The sequence below is a fragment of the Mytilus californianus genome, unplaced genomic scaffold (genome assembly GCF_021869535.1).
Source record: "Mytilus californianus isolate M0D057914Y unplaced genomic scaffold, xbMytCali1.0.p SCAF_2, whole genome shotgun sequence".
NCBI classification, from domain to species: domain Eukaryota; kingdom Metazoa; phylum Mollusca; class Bivalvia; order Mytilida; family Mytilidae; genus Mytilus; species Mytilus californianus.
Genome location: NW_026262668.1, coordinates 74,722,022 through 74,740,653, shown reverse-complemented (window position 1 = coordinate 74,740,653; position 18,632 = coordinate 74,722,022). Strand labels below are relative to the sequence as shown.

Here is an 18,632-nt window from a genome sequence, read left to right as displayed (position 1 = left end):
AGTATACCGCAAACATGAGGTGCAGAAATTTGTACACCATATCCGGATTTCGACAATTAATGTCTCTTCAGTGATGTAAGAATCGAAACGGTATTTGGAAGGCCATATAATTTACCTCAATTTAGGATATACTCTTGAATTTTGAAAGAGTCAAAATAGAATGAACGGATCATATAAACCCGAAGGCAAATATAATACAAGCCCAAACGAAAAAATATCAACAAGTCTAAATTAAAAACAACGTTCAAACATATGATTGTGTTGGATAAAAACCGCAATTTTTATACGTGTGCATGCAAAACAAATGTTTTGGTAGAGGGGTCTCAATACAGCACAAACAACAATTTTCCAAAAGACCAAATGAGTGAAAAAGTATATTTTAACAAAACGCATTTGACTAGCAGGTCGAACAACGGATGTTCTTAAACCCTGCTGACTGCCATTGGCGATTGCCAAATAAACGGATCACAAGATGTAACAAAATAGATCTTATTATTAATTTATTACCAAAAAGAAAACAATAAACTTGGGGATAAGATAGTATACCGCAAACATGAGGTGCAAAAATTTGTACACCATATCCGGAATTCAACAATTAATGTCTCTTCAGTGATGTTAGGAATCGAAACGGTATTTGGAAGGATATATAATTTACCTCAATCAAGGATAGACTCTTGAATTTTGAAAGAGTCAAAATAGGATGAACGGATCATATAAACCCGAAGGCAAATATAATACAAGCCCAAACGAAAAAATATAAACAAGTCTAAATTGAAAACAACGTTCAAACCTATGATTGCGTTGGATAAAAACCGCAATTTTTATACGTGTGCATGCAAAACAAATGTTTTGGTAGAGGGGTCTAAATACAGCACAAACAACAATTTCCAAAAGACCAAATGAGTGAAAAAGTATATTTTAACAAAACGCATTTTATTTATATATATATATACACGTCTAAACATGTGACAACTTTATGACAAACATTCTGCATCGGATAACACGTGGTTATACAGGGCTAACACCATAATATATATATATTACTCGTCTGAAATTTAGCCCAACAATGTTAGATCTTCAAATATATATATATATTCAACTAGAAACTTACCTACTGAGTACAGGCCAAATGCGTATGTGTGTCCTAGAATAACCCAACTCATGCTGATAAACCGTATACCGTTGACAGCGGTTAGCGTGCCAGAACCGTGGTTTGTACTCAATATCTTAGCTCCATTTGTGTAAACAGAAAATGACAGAAGTAACTTTCCAAGAAATCCTGAAACACAACAATGCTGAATTTATATATTTTTGTGTAAGGACGCCATAGAGCGTTGGAATCGCTAAAATGCCATTGTTGTAAGCTTAAGAATGATGGTATGCTCTAAGGTGTTTGTAATGATGTTTTAATATCATAAAGGATGATTTTTACGCTTTCTACTGGTAATAAAACGTGCAATGGTTCAGCGCTCAAACTTCCGTTGGTCTGTAACAAAAAGTCAGTCCAACGTAACTATATAATGGCGTTGACTTGCGTCCGTTTCAACTAAAAGAACGAAACCTTTTGTACTGATAACAGTTTCTAATTAAATTGAGAGTTAAGGAAAAACAAATTTCTCCAGTTCAATTTGATTCTCTATGGATGAATGATGTGATTCAGAAGTCCTTTTGTATGCTGAAGTTCGTTCTCAGCAACTCAGGTGTCAAACGAATAATATTATAATTGAATTTACTGTTTCTGTTGATGATTATCCAAACGGACGACACAGCAAATTAGAAGAAACCTACAAGACTTTCAAATTTGTACGCATCGAAATTTTGTTTAAAAATATATATCTTCGTGCAGCAAACCAGCAGAAAATAGATATTGTCCTTGCTAACAGTCCACTGGCAAAAATAACGTTTCTATTAATTTATTCATAAAGGGGAAGTTTCGTGAAGGGTGTTGTGACGGATTATGTGAAGTTGTGCGTCAGGTAGAGGTAATTATGCCACATATCCGTTTCTTATACTAAGCACTTTTTATGTGCATTGTGGTATATTATTGTTTTTGGTATAATATTGGTTTTGATGGTTATTTAGCGCTTACACGGAAAAAGGAATTAATGAAAAAAAATATTAAGATGTCAAGAAGGAAGTAATTTTCTTTTTTACACTATTCAAAAGATAATCAAACCAAAATAATGAAAAGTAGATATAACAAACTACACTGTGCATGGTTGCTTTTGGACAACAGTCATTCTGTAATATTTTATCCGTTTGTTGGGGTGAGCGAAACACAAATCAGGTCTACCAAATAAGTATAGATGACATCATTGTTACTTTTAGCGATCTTTAATAGATAGGTTGTGTATTTATATAAATTGACCGAAATGAAGTAAAAAAAAATAGTTCGTTACCATTGAAAATTAGGCTGAAATTAATTGTAACATTGAGTTTCAGTGAATTTCTTGTTCCTGTAAGTTATTGAAAAAAAAATGCGTTTTTTTTTTATTAAAATCGGGAGCAAAACTGTTTCTTTCCGAGAAAAAAACCCCTCAAAAGATGAATAGTCGGTACCTAAAGATATTATACCTGGTTTGTACTGAGTTGTGGACGGATCTTCAACTGACATGGACCTATCCGGCTCTTTAAATTGATATTTATGCTCCTGGCCAGATAAATCGCTGATTGGTCTATTTTTTTCGCCTTCGTATCCGTTATTAACATGCCCATTACCAGCTGAATCATATGTCGTGGCATGTCCATCGAAAAGATCCCAACTGTTTTTCTTTGGTTGTAGCATGTGTTGAATTATAACATCGTACATGGTTGCTATGATCACAAGTCCAACTAGTACACTTATTATAATACTATAAATGAATTGTTTCCATATTAACTTAATCATAACAAATTATTTGTATTCAATTCCTTAATGCCTACTTATAATACCAATACTTTGTCTGCAACACGTGATTGTTGAATAACCTTGGAAAGCAAAATATGTTAAACGATTGAGAGTACAACAAAAAAGATTTTATTAGAAATTCAAAAAGCTTCTCTTGTCAACTGTGTCTGAGCGAATTTGCAACTATATTTCAGTACTATATATAATACTAAACTCGTTAACTGAAAATTTACACACATTTAAATCCACTATTTTAACATGCGAATTCCAAAGACAGGTGACCACTAGGTTGCTTGTACGTACAATTGGAGACTGATAGTCCGAAAGCAGCATGAACCACTGAACTACAGGCTCTTGACTCGAGACAGGCAAATAAAGAATGTGGCGGGGTGTAAAAGATGTGTTTATGAAATATTCAGTAATACGTACGTTCACGACAAAAAGTGAAAGCCCTTGAGAGCATAAAAATCCAAAAGCCGAAACAGAACATCTTTGTCTCAGGAAATGTAAACCTTAGTTTCAACACAATTACAAAATTTAGGAGCTAGAAATCAACATTCCACATATATTAGATATCAAACATGCTTATAACAGAACACTGGCTTATGTGCTAATATCGAAGTCGATCGTCAGCGGAACTAGACTAGGTGATGGGGAATCCGGTATCGTACAAATTTCTTTGCGCACAACACGAATTTCTCAAAAGCAAAAGATATAAATCGAAACCAAATGTTTATAATTTAAAGAAAGCTCTTAGATGCTTAGTACTTAAATCCACCTCAAAGGGATTATCATTAACCTTAGTCTTATGCTTCCTCTATATTTCATAAGTTTAGTATTGTACTAAAAAATGATTTTAGTATCTTCTGTTTTTTGTTTTTGTTTTTTTTGTGCCGATTTGATGAGTCTCGCTCTTTTTGACAAAGGAGAAGGTCCGGTAAGGGCTAGTTTAGACCTAAAATTCGAAGTACATCTGATGAAAGATTTTTGACATTTTTTAAACACTTAAGCGTCTATTTCAGTCGATTCAATTAGTTCATGTAAAAGATTTAAACTGATTTGGTCATTAAAGACGCTCAAATTCAAGCTTCAATATGAAAAATCTATCAAATATGCCATAAAACGTCAATTTTTATATGGTTTTTGTCTAAAATGTGAGTAGCTGCATTCGTGTTCAGCCTCAACCTTTATATATGTTATGTATTATCATCAAATACAGCATATATTTGAATATTATGACTGAACACAAATGTGGCTACTGCCATTTTAGACAAAAACCGTCTTAAAATTTGCACAAATGCTAAAATTGTGAAGTTTTCAGTAATTTTGCATGAATTTGTGATGCTAGTACCTGATGCTGTGCATTGTATTGTGAATAACATCCCATATTTATATGACTAAAGTATTCTACTTTCTAATAAATAGCTAAAAGTTTATATTTCAACAATTTTGTAAAAATGCTATATTTTGAGGCCAAAAAGGGGCCTTACTGGGCCTTCTCCTTTCTGATTTGTTCTTATCTTATGCTGTTACATGTACACCATTGTCCCAGGTAATGGGATGGTTACGCGCTCTGAAACGGTATGGGTTTTTCTCATTGTTAAAGGCCGTTAGTGACTATACTTGTAAACATCCAGGTCATTTAGTATCGGTGATAAGTTGTCTGATAGGCAATCATACATCAGCTCCTTATTTCGCGGAAAGCACAAATTGTAATTATTATTTCAAAACAGAAAAATCTAATTAAGCATTTTAGACGTGTTGAAACTGCTGATATATTGATTTCAAAAAATATAAAAAAAAACTGAGTTAAAATGTGTAAAATTAAACTTTGAGATGTTTATGTACTTCTAAAACATACACATTTCCAAAAAAGACAAAACGTTTTGAAAAATTGCAAATACCTACAAAGCTATTCTTGCTCTAAAATCAATAGGTTGGTCAGGTTTCTTGCAATCTCCGCCAGTTGCAAATACTGTGTTATTTGACAGCCTAGGTAACACTGAAAACAAATACAAAAACTGTCCAGTGTTATTGTAAATGTATGATATTTCATTTTAGAGTGTTATTGATTATTGCTAAAACTTATAAGTATGTAAAGGACATCATTTTCTCGGAGAATCAATGTCTTCAACTAGCGGAACAATATTTCTGTTAACCGTTTCATATCGACAACCCCGTTGATGCCGCCGTAACGTAATCTTCATGCATGTGTACGGGAGGAAACATATCTGCGACACTTTTCACAAAAAATCTTACGATTAAAATTGATCGTAAGTTATACTGAAATGTTCATGACTTACGAGTATTTTTACTCGTAAGATTTTTTGTGAAAAGAGCCCCTGACTCCCGGCCAGGTCCAACCAAAGTCTTAAAAATACGTATCTAATACCAAAATGCATGTGATATTTAGGAGTAAGCAAAGTCTAGTAGGGTTGAAGTGTGAATAATATGTCGGGGTTTGGTGACATGTCTTCATGCGTACTATTACCCAGTGAACTAGCTCGTTAAAATTCGACTCAAAGTGTCGGTCTTGCACAAAGCATTTTTATAATCATATCACATGTTCACGTCTTGATGTGCATGATTTATTTGCCACTGGACGTAAAACATCAATCCACCCATCCATCCTTTCTACAGCTATTGTGTTCACCCATGTTTATATCAGGTTTATATCAGGTTTAGTGCCGCTCGTATTTTAGTTTTTTATTCTTCTTCGATGTATCTGTCTGCATGCCTCATTGCTATCTTCTTTCACTTTTATATAAAAAAAAAACAAGATGGCGGAAACGTAAGGGTAAATGCTTCGGTCAAAAACACGGGTTAATCCTCTCCCTTTTTTCATTAACGATATATAGTTATGAAAATTTGTACATATTAAAACAAACCGCATGTATGCATGCAATTCATCGATTTTTTATTCCTCATTTGCTCAATCTTTAGAAAGAAAGAATAGTTGTCTCCTGACATAAAAAAAATATATACCTACCGGAGTTTAAAAGATTTTGTATATCTGAAATGGAGCAAGTATTCGGCACACACATCCCAACTCTAAGTTCCATTCCTTTTGCTTTCGTTAACTGAAATACAATCATTTACAGTAAAGAAATGTACTGCTATGTATTATTTTCAAAAATTAGAAAAAAGAGAAATTCGTAACAGGAAGAACTTCTCCCTCTATTGTTGTGAATCTTTTAAACACATGTGCTCTATCTATGGTATGTCATCCTCTCAATTACTTCCATTTAATTTTAATACAAACTGATTGTTTGAAGGTACAATGTTTTAATATTGAAGCTGAACTGAAATTCAGTTGTCTACTAGACAAAGATGTTGCCTCCGCTTTTTGCATGATTTTAGTTCCACAAACATTCAATTTGGATTTAGGAAACATTGATGTTGAAATACAACTTGAACTGGATAAGTCTTAAAGACACATTTGAGGCCCGCCAAAAAAGGTAAAATATTCTGTCATTTATGGAAATTGAAAGTCAATCAAAATAATGAAAATATGCAGAATCTTAATATATGTTATATGCCCAGCATAATATAAAAGTGCTAGCTTGATAACTATAAAGTCAGCCGGACACACCACGTATCCTGCATAAATAATTTCACTACAAATGACAAAGTTTAACATTCTGTCATTTGTGGGAAGTTAGAAGAAAACCAAAATCCTGTGAATATGCATACCTTTTATATACGTTCATACATCTACCATAATATTTTATTTTGTAACAGTATAAAGTTCAATAAACTTATTTTAAAGAAAAACAAATGCTAGTTTGAAAACTGTAAGAGTAAATAGCCGGACAAAGCATGCGCCATGCATGCTTAACTTGCCCCAAAAAATGACAAAGTTCAACATTCTTTTGGAAATTTTAAAGAAATCAAAATCCTGATAATGATATGCACACCATTAGTATATGTACTAACAACTTACTAAATATAAAGTATACCAACTGTGCATGTATACTGACAGTTCAAACCATGCAACCCATATAGGACAGACAGATAGACGGACAGCGGTTAAAAGAAACTGTTTACAGCAAAAAACTCTTGTTGTTATTTCAAACATCAACAACGTACGCCACGTGTTTTGTATGTAATAATGAACTGTTATTCTCAGTAATCTCTTTATGTATTATAAAAAGCTGCATAACTTTGGAAAATGTAAGAATGAAAGTTAAAGTGTTTTATAATATTCTAAATATAAAAATAATTATTTACTGGATTGGAAATAGAAGAAACATAAAACTTGGCTGCACAGAATTCTCCGTGGAATTCATCAGCTGTTACACCAATGCATTCGTCATAATCACCAAGCCAGGCAAATTGTCCACCAAGTAAACCTGCAGGAGGCTTTCCCAAAGCATCCAACACTGAAAACAAACACTGTACCAAGTATATTCATATTAAATATGTATACATCAGTTTACCTCTCTTGCTAATCGTTACAGACATTTCAGGTCTGTGAACAGGTACATTTTCATATCACCTGTAACGTAATATATCATCTGTACGAACAAGTCTTTGTGCAAGTAAGTTACATATTTATAAAAACAAAACATGTGAAGAGTGATCATTTGATACATGTGGAATAATACATGCACTTGATATAAATTTTTTCTTATTATTTTTCTATTCATTTTAATATACGAGGGTTGGATTGTGTTAACAGAATAGACAAAAATGGGCAATGAAAAAACAAATAAAAATGAATGTTTTTTTTTTAACATAAAAAATAGAAAATAATGTGCGAACAAAATTGAGAAATCTACATATTTATTTTTTAATCAGAAAACAAAAACCCCAAATCCCCCACAATTTCAGACCCTTTTGCATGAAAGATAAAGTTTCAGGGTCAGACATGTCTTGTCACATATATGTCAACCGACGAATACAAATTACTAAATAATCCATATTGTATCAAAAAGGAAGGGACTTATAAAATTACGGAATTATGACTCCGACAGATGGAACATATTCCCGTGAAGCAAGTGTTCCGTAACAGTCACCCAATCTGAATGAAAGAAGATGTGGGTTGTAGGCCAATGAGCTGATAACGCAACGACACAAATACTGAAATACGTCTACAGGACAACCGATAATGTTTTGATAATACGCAAGTGTCTATGTTATTTGTCAAAATATAACGTTTCTCAGTGTGTCACTCTAGAAAAGTTGTGTAGAATATTAATAGATCAGAGATCTGCCACCAAAACCAAATGTCCTACATGAAAAACATACATATAATAAAGAACAACCATTTACCATGCTCCTAAAATATGACACAAATGACAATGTGGTGGTTAAACTATTTTATTTTAGATCTCAACTCTTCCCCGTTAATATCGATCTGTGGAACATGCAATTAATTTTAAAAGTTCATACAGGAAAAAGCACAGTAATCAACGCGTACAGTGATAAACACCTCGTACCAAGTTACTTAGATACCACTCAAAGTACTTTAGCTGCTGATCAGATAGTGTACCGTCCTTCACTTTCATATTGATGGCTGTACAATGGAAAATTTAATACAGAAAGGTGTGTTTCTTATCGTGAATCGTCAAGATATAAAAAAAAATCCATTTTACTATTTAGTAACCCGTGGTGCATTGGTAACCGTTTTAAATGCACATCTGTATCAAATCATGATAGGAAACAAAACTCAAATGATGTTAAAATTTGGTATCAACTGAACTTTTGTCTATCATTATTGGTCATGGTGTTTTCTATTTTCCCTCGAAGTGAGGATTTCGATTGCCCCTCTTTTCAATCTAGATTTATTTAAAGGTATTCAGATGATAAAAGTAAATTTCACATTTGACAAGTTATAATCAAGTTTGTGTGATTTGTAAAATGTCTTGTTTTTCCTTGTCTTGTATCGACATATATTAAGTATTGTAAATTTGGGCTGGAAAAGTATGTACACATCCATGAAAAATCTTTGTTTTGGTGAAATTACGTAAAAAGCTAAAAGAAAACTTTTCTTATTTAATTTTTAGTTTCTTGGCTGTGCAGGATGTTTCCACAAAGGAAATCAAAAAATATAACACAAATGCTTATTTAACTTATTATGAAGACATTTATCATGCAGATGTAATAACATTGAAAATCTTGTCTTATTTATTTTCATCTCTTGATTTAATGCATTTTCCCATATCATGTGCAACTTTAAAGTATTTCTAAAGCAAATCGTTTTCTTGGACCAAAATCGGCCCTTAATATCGGACTACGCGAACAAACGTATTTATTCTGGGTGATACATGTATGAAACATTTCTCATTTTAGTTCTGAGTAAAATAACATGTTTGACCTGAAGCTAAGGCTAATAAAACAAAGCCATGCTTCACATTTAAGGTATGGGTTATACAACATGTTTCAAAATTAGTTATGGATCATCAAACATGTTTCACATTTAAGTTGTGGATCATATAACATGTTTCACATTTAAGTTATGGATCATATAACATGTTTCACATTTAAGTTATGAGTTATTACACCAGACATAAATCTCAACCGTTGGCAAAAATCACTCAAAAATAAATTAATGGTCTAGCAAAACATGACTTAAGATTAAAGAAATGGTATATTTCGCCGGGATAAATTACTTCTATTGTCCATTGCGCTGGCATTCTACATGTACTTACTTTGCATAGCCCATTTTTTTCCTCCAAATAATCCCCCAAGAATACTTTGTGTATGGTTCAAGCAGAGTGCATTCACCTTAAGTAAGGGTGGGGTTGAACTGGTTATCACTGGAGAATTAGAAGGAGTCACTGTTACGGGTAGAACTGTTGTTGCCATTGACTCTGTGGTTACGGGAACAGTTGGTGTTTCCTTTGCAAGTGTGGAATCACTTTGTGTAGGAGTTGCATAAACCGTTGTAGGCAAAGAATTAATATCTGTGTTCTGGTTTAAAGTCGAAGTGACATTAAAACCATAAACATTAGTGGTATTTCCAATTATAACACTATCAGATAGTTCTGAAAACTTGTACAACTCATCTGAAAATGTCTGAAGATTGTCTAATATGTTCCGTACATTCAGTGCTTTATTCATTGCATTAATATCTTGAAGTAAAGCCGTCTGGTTTACATGCCGTGAATATCCTTTCAATGTTTGATAACTGTTTTGTATTATGTTATAATAATTTTCCTCTGAAGCAACTGAACATTTGAGTAGTAGTAATAGGAAACAATAGACATTCACCTGTGCCATTGTGTTGTACAGCTCGATGAAATCAACTGGGACTTTTTCAATCAATTCCAAGATAATATACCCTGCAACTCGAGATTTTCGCAATATATTGGTAGAAAAACACGTCCCATATTTTCACTGGACTAGGTAAATACCAAATTTGTCATCGCCAATGTTATCTCCTTTTATATAAGATATTACAAAGTGTACTTTGAATCTTAATTTATATCCATGCAACGGGGACATTTTATGTTCAAGCCTTGTTTATGTATAAGTTAAAAAAATAATCATACTCACTTATTCTTTAGAAATATCTTAGGTCGAAGCAAAATCTAAAATATTATTATGTTTGAAGTATTAATTTAAAAACTTTAGACAATAAAACAGAAGTTCAAATAAATGCTTTTGTAAGGAAAAATAACCAAAAAAATTTCGATATTAATGATTGAACATGCATGCGTATTTACACTGATGTGTTTTAAGATTGATTGATTGATACTTGCTGAACGTCCAGTGGCAAAATGTTTCAGGCACATTTATAAGGCATGAGAGAAATGTGGTCATTGGTCAAAAGAACGACACAAAAACATACACACTCTTAATAAATAGAGATAGCTACTATATCTGTATATTAATAAACTGAGACGTGGACTCATTCGAAAAGGACAACAACTGGACGAAGTTGTTTGAATTTAAGTTAAAAAAAATGTTGTGAATGCATTAAACAGAGGCTTTCATCAAAGATCAACGTCCTGAACATGCATGAAATATTTGCCACTTGACGTTGAGCAACATACAATCAATCATAAAAGATCTGCCATTAATATAAAATTCCGTTAAAAGACGAAACACATTGCAATATAATTGAGGTCAACCATGGACAAGGTTCATTGCTAAGGACATGGACATAAGGCGGGTCTAGATTTTTGTAGCACCTCTTCTATATCTCACCAGTCATTGTGAAATATAAAAACGCACATAAACATTTCGTTGGTATTTGTTTCGTTGGGTTGCTATCGATTTGACTTTTCTCTAGTAACATCTCCTTTTATTCATATGATTGAACATACAATAAAAGTAGTTTAGAAAAAGCACCTTACAATATAATATCGGTATAATAGACTTTGAAGCACTTGTACATGTAACATACTACTGAGCTGATGATTAGCCACGGGGATTAGCTGTCCACCAGCAGCGGTATCGACCAATTGTAAGAAAAAGAAAATAACACTATTTATATTGGTGCGTCTGAAGCTAGTTAACGTTAAAATGTGGTATACCACGAACCGCAGTACCAATACAGATTTCCAAATATGGTTTATCTACATTTATTAAAGATTGTTGTCTGAGTAAATAAATAATAATGATACATCGGAGATTACAAATGACCTCAACACTGGACATCATCACTGTCATAAGTTTGATAAGTGAATAACATAATTTACACAAAGAAAAAAATACACACTGACAACGCATTTAGATATACCATTGAAAGTTTATTATTTTGGTTGTACTTCTTTACCCGTTACCAGGGTAAGATTGATTGGTCCGTTACCCCAAAATGCGAGCACGAATTCACGTACGCATTGGTCTATCACTCAGCCAACAGTCAATTACAGACAATATGTTATACTCATTCAATCATACCGTAATGGTTGTCTGCTTTATTAACCTTTAGCTATGTAAAATACTTTTAATGGGGTTTATTTTAAACACGATGTATACATATAAAATATATTCCAATATGGAGGTTGATAAGAACAACAATCCATCTCATTGACATATTTAGTCATTAAATGTATTATTGAAAGAATGAAAGAAAAGCGACTGTTATACAAATTTGAAGGAATCTAAATATTTAGAATTCAAATGTTTAGTACAAAACACCAAGTGTGTAAACATATAAAACTGTTAACTTAGGAAATAAAATGAAAACTAATAAATGCACTTATCATTTGGCATTGCTTGATATAAAAATTAAGTCGCTTAATTAAAAAAATAATAAAGGTAAAAAATCTCTCACGGGTGATGAACTATACAGTAATGGTAATATTATAATATAGAGCAAACAAGTATTCTTAATAACTATCCAGCAAAATGTATATTACATATTTGTGGTCGCTATGTATAAAGGCATGTATTATAATACTGTGGTCGCTATGTAAAAAGGCATGTATTACAGTATTGTGGACAATATGTAAAAAGGCTTGCATTACAGTACTGTTGTCGATATGTAAGATGACATGTATTACAGTACTGTGACCAATATGTAAGAAGGCATGTAGTACAGTACTGTGGCCGATATGTAAGAAGATGTGTATTGCAGTATTGTGGCCGATATGAAAGAAGGCATATATTACAGTGCTGCGGCCGATATATAAGAAGGCATCTATTTCAGTACTGTGGCCAATATGTTTAATTGCAACCTCTAATTGTCGTTGTCTGGACCATGTGGACAGTGCATTACTTGCAATTTTTTCATACCCCTTCCCAATTTATTTCTTCATGTTTAATGCATTAAATAGTATGTAGGTGGATGAAAATACACTGTTAAAAAATCATGAATGTTTCGATAAAGTGGTGATTTTGTCCAAGTTAGATATCCCTTTTTCATAAGAAATCTACTCTACTCGCGTAGTGGTATTAACCATATGTGGATTCTAAAATACTCTAAAGAACTTCTGGATAATTTTATATCTCGATCTTTCTCTGAAATTAATTCTATCAAAACTTTTGATTTTTCAACCCTGTATACCACCATTCCCCATGTGAAATTGAAAAATCGTCTAAAAGAAATAATCCACAATGCTTTTCAATATAAAAATGATAGCATACGCTCTAAACTTATTACTTTGGGATACCATACGGCATATTTTGTCAATAGTGAACAAAAAGGTAAAACATTCTACACAGAGGAACAAGTGATCAGTATGCTAAAGTTTCTTATTGACAACATATTTATTGAATTTGGAGGTAGACTTTTTCAACAAATTGTCGGCATTCCTACGGGAACGAACTGTGTGCCTCTCCTTGCCGACCTCTTCTTATTTCCATATGAGTCGGAGTTCCTTCAAACACTTGTCAAAAACAAGAAGATCAAAGAAGCCAGATCAATTGAATTCACATTCAGATATATTGATGATGTTCTTTCCATTTGCAATCAAGACTTTTCTGATTGGGTTCCATTACTATATCCTCCAGAATTAGAAATTAAAGAAACAACAGACACGCCTCAGTTTTAGACTTATACCTCGAATTTGACATAAGCGGTCATCTCAGTACCAGAATCTATGACAAACGAGACGATTATTAATTTTGAAATTATCAATTTCCCACACCTTAGTAGCAATATACCAACTTCACCTGCATATGGGATATTCATTTCCCAACTCATTCGGTATTCAAGAGCTTGCAGTTGCTACTCAGATTTTATAAAACGTCAGCAGTGTCTGAGCAGAAAATTGATGAACCAGGGTTATGTCAAAGAACGTCTAGTACTTTTTCGAAAAAAGTTCATCGGAAGATACCAAGACCTTGTTGATAAATATCCGTATCAACTTCACAAATAATACATGATGGTCTTGAAGTATAGATGCAAGGTACTACTGACGTTGTTTGTCATCTTAATTACGTGTTATAGTGTTCTTTTATTTGTCTTTGTAAATTATTAACCTTTACTGTTTAGTCCATTTTTTGTAATATCCTTTTAGCGTGGCTCGGTACTTATACATCCCACCATTGTGTTATTGTGAAATGGTCATTTTTTGTATTCTTATCTTTCCTTTTTGTTTATATGCTTTGTCTATATGCCTTTTTGTTTTTCTTTGTTGACATATTTGTTTTTTATAGTGATTAAGATTATAACACAATGTTGACTGCTGTGCCCCTATTTTTTGAAATTTATACCTTTTATGTCTGTTTATTTTGTTCACACATTGTTGTCAATATAATGGAATTTTATGCGACTGTCATACAAGTAAGAAGTTTAGCTAGCTATAAAACCAGGTTTAATCTACCATTTTCTACATGAGGACCTGTACCAAGTCAGTAATATGACAGTTGTTTTCCATTCGTTTGATGTGTTTGAGCTTTTAATTTTGCCATTTGAAAAGGGACTTTCCGTTTTGAATTTTCTTTGGAATTCGGTATTTTTGTACTTTCTACAGTTACAGCCAAACTTACTAACTAAATCTTTGCATCTATGAAAGAATTTGGTAAAGGTTTTAACTAATGTTGGTAACGAAATCACTGACTAAATAATTTACCAGTTATACATAAATTACGTTTATTGAAATATAAATGCGACTACAGACATGAGCATAGCGAACCTACAACGACACCGACAGATACATGTACCTTTCAGTTTTTTTAAATTTACCAATTTGATGTCCAACTAAATTCTGTATTCAGTGACAATACGATTCAATTTGTCGCTTCTAGTTTTCAGGCATTACCGTTGATCAGAGTTCCCGTAAAAGTGACGAAAGATAACAAAGGGACATTCAAATGATGTTACCAAAAAGATGGCGATTTGAGTAATTATATTTTATCTCCCAGGAAACACAGTCTTCTCGGGAATGTAGCGGACCTTCTCTACAAATTTGCTGCATCAATGTATATTGTTTGGGCATCAGTCTGATCAACGGTCAACAAGTTCGTAATGGCTACCATATAACTTATGAAGGGATTACCTCAATCTTGGACAACAAACCTCTGTTTGAGTCAACAGTTTGGCTCTACAGAAAAATACGCTGTAATGGCATCAAGCAATACTTAAAGATAAACATACATGTAATAAGTATTATAAGAGGGAGAAAGAGAGAAGTGGGGGTCTACTAGCCCCAGAAAAAAAGAAATTTGCAAATTTTCTGATGACATCTTTAAGTTGTATTCTTGAATGGTCCTTCTTGGATAAAAAATAACATTAAGATTTTACATTGTCTTTCGTCTGTTGCTTTGCTGCAATGTTTGGTAATACACGTACCATCATATGGATAACTGGTTCAACATAGATAACAGTGAAGGAACCTTTTCCTATTGTACTAGATGTTGAGATATGTGGTAAATTCCAAAAGAAATTCGTAAGGTTATATTTTTTACTGACTTCTTCGAGAGACCACGTTATTATGAGGCAGATGAGTTCTGTTTTCTTTAGAGCATAACATATTTTCTATCTAGCTATATCTCGAGAAATCATATAAAATTTTATGTGATCTCTTCAAATCTCTGATTGTACTATTGCCCCATTGGTGTCTCCTACACAGGCAATAGTGACAGCGCAACTTTTAACACTGTAGTGTTTACTGGCTATTCAAAGCAATTTTATCTGATGCTACACCTAAATTCTATTTCAGAACAATGAACAGTTGTGTATAATTCTGTGAAACACATGCTAAATGCAAACCATTTCCATATTTCTATACGATGGTCTGGATTGGGGTTCTGTATTCTTACAATTGTTAGACCACTTTTTCCATTCTTTATTTTTTTGCCCATTATTCTCTATTCTTTATAATTAATCACCCCTTTATTCTCCATTTTATACTTTAGAATCCCCTTATTTTCTATTCTTTAAATTTTGTCCTTTTTTTTCTCTTTTTCATTTTTTTGGGGTCCTTTATTCTCTATTTTTTCTCTAAAACCCGTATATACTCCCCTACATGTATAAACTTTTACATCATTTTATTGTTCATTTATTTGTAAGAAACTATTATCCATCAACAATCGCCTATTATATTTTAGCTTTAAGTTTTGTGCAGAAATCTTATGTTTTTAATCATACTTGTTGAGTCTCCATCGTGTGTTAATGTTAATATAGACTAACAAATACACATAGAGCTATGTTTGTGTTAGCTTTTTATAACTCTTTTGCGAGTAGTTGAGATAATGGCTAAAAGTGGTTCTGGTCAAAATAAGGTGCTACCGGTTGGTGACATCATTTATTTGATCATGACAAAGCTACTAAGAGAGGTATTTCTTTAACAGTCACAAATCATAAACACAGTGATCTGCATCGAACATTTTTTTATAATACCCCTTATAGTGCTGAAAATGAGGCCAATCCAGTTAAATATTTATAACTATCATGGTCACTGAAAATGAAGGTACTCGAATATCATCAAAGGTCTTGCACAAATGTTTTAGTCTAGTTATAAATTTTAAAATAGAATTCCCACACTAGTAATATACGCATGTTTACCGACATTTTCTTCCATCCAAACGTTATTGTATGCAATCAGAGGAACACATTTTAAATTATTGTTTTGTAAAAATCAAAAACTTAATAAGACAAGTAGTAGGATCGGACGGAGCGAGAAAGAAAGAATTGATACCATGAGGATAATAACAACTCACAAGTCAAATCAAAACAGACTAAACTAGTCGAACACAAATAAAAAAAGATAAAGAAAGAAAATTAGTAAAAATTATTATTAACAATCAAAACCGACTCTAGCGACGATGCGAATCAGATTTGAGTACTAAAAATTCGAAAGATCTGGTAGAGTATTTAAATCTGAGTTCATCTCCTCATGCAACAGTATTACAAAACATTTCATGTGCTTATACTTTGAATGTATAATTCTCTGTACCTTCCAATAATGTAGCAATAGTTTATTTAGGGGCCAGCTGAGGACCACCTCCGGGTGCGGGATTTTCTCGCTACATTGAAGACCCATTGGTGACCTTCGGCTGTTGTCTGCTCTTTGGTCGGGTTGTTGTCTCTTTGACATATTCCCCATTTCCATTCTTAATTTTATTCGCCATATGTAGCATGTAGCCATATTACAGTGTCTGAATGGGGTTTACTGAATAAAGAATAGGGGGGATAAAGAAATAAGAAAAATAACTTTACAATTAAATAGTGAATAATGGGGGGCTGAAATGGAGAGAAATGGCATAGAATTAAAGAATTCAGAATTGAAAACCCCTTTCCAATCCAGACTCCCTTGAAAAGTAAAATTGATAAAACATATAACATATACTGACACTAACTCATATACATTTTATTAATAAGGTACTTTCATATTCATTTTCAAAGTTCTTATTTCTTCTTGTTTTTCCTAAACACCACTTTTTTCAATCCCATCATTGGTGATTCAAATACCAGTGAGGCCACAAATGCAACTGCATAAGCCATCCGAAGATGTGCAAAAAATTTGTATATCTATAAGAGAAGAGAACAAAACAAAATAAATGAATTTATCAAATATATTAACATTTAATTAACCTTAAAGATGCATCGTTCTTAGTTTTTGCGTTGTCCGTGAACTCAAATACCATTATTATGTGTTTGTGCACTGTAACAACTGCATACGAGTTTGTGATATATCAATGGATTTTAAAACATTTGAGATATATATGATACAACCGGGATAAAGATATCATAAGATTGTCAAAACGTTGTCTTAGTTTTAAAAACACATATTGGGTTTTATTGTGGAAGTATGATTCCATTTTTAAGAATTTAATCAAATGTGTTATTTCGCACCAAGCTCTGAACGGTTGTAACACCCATATGTAAACAATTGTCCTTCTATAATTGTAATGTTTGACTGAATAGATTAATTGATAAAGGTTGTAAATGTACTGACGTTGTTCAATAATTGTGCATCGTATTGTTGGGATTAACTTCTAAATGTGACCATATACTAGTAGTTTGAATCCGTGAAGACAAAAAAAACAATCATACATGTTTCAAATATACATTGATTTTATGACCAAATTCTGACCATTGCACAAGATAATGTCTTCCTGCACTTTTTATGTTACTGTATAATATCTACTCCGACGAACAGCCAGTAATGATAAAGTGCAGGACGGCATGATTTCGTATCGGCAGGGTAAGGTCTTTGAGCTTGATGTCAGTAGCTGAAATCATTCTTTGATACAGTATTATGTGTCATTGATTTGCTTGGTTCTGTGTTTTACTGCCTATTATACCGTAATAGAGTTAAGTGTTTGCTCGGCTTATTTGTATTGCACGTTCTCATATGTACCTTTAGTCATCCCCGACATATGTTCATGTGCAAATACCGGTCCAATGTAATGAAACTCACCAGCAGCTGTATATATTATTGTTTTAATAATTTTGTCCTTTTGATTGAGTTGCTGGCGTGACTTTGATAATATCAATTTATTGAGTTGATGGCGTGTCTTGATAATATCAATTTAGTGCTTTGATAGCAGATCTTTGAATAATATCAATTTATTGAGGACTTTCATATAGTTATAATTGTATAGACACGTGTATATTGTTGAAGACTGCATATGTTGAACTCCTTCTTGTCTCTTAATTTTATGTCATTTTGGTTTTACTTAACTCTTTAACATATTCCCCGCATCTTTTTAATTCATACTAATGACGGCATATCTTGAAAAGTGTTTTGAACATATAACGATAGTGTTGACTTTTAACGAAACTGATGATTCAACAACATAACTGATATTGTTCAAATTGAATATCTTGTTTGAAACTATCAGCCTTACCACTTCATGATCATCCCAAAACAAAAACTGTTTTCGTGATTGGTTTTAAAAGTAC

General features: G+C 32.8%; 1 protein-coding gene across 1 annotated transcript in view; it reads right to left on the bottom strand.

Moving 5' to 3' along the window:
- LOC127727677 (nose resistant to fluoxetine protein 6-like) overlaps window positions 1-9,952 on the bottom strand; it is a 33,976-nt gene extending 24,024 nt beyond the window's left edge. Inside the window, exons 1-3 of the mRNA XM_052234792.1 lie at window positions 9,541-9,952; window positions 7,189-7,269; window positions 1,112-1,279 (exon numbers count right to left, since the gene is read on the bottom strand). Of these exons, the coding sequence (XP_052090752.1) occupies window positions 1,112-1,279; window positions 7,189-7,269; window positions 9,541-9,952 (661 nt within the window). The remainder of the gene's footprint in view (window positions 1-1,111; window positions 1,280-7,188; window positions 7,270-9,540) is intronic.
- Window positions 9,953-18,632: the final 8,680 nt, after the last annotated feature.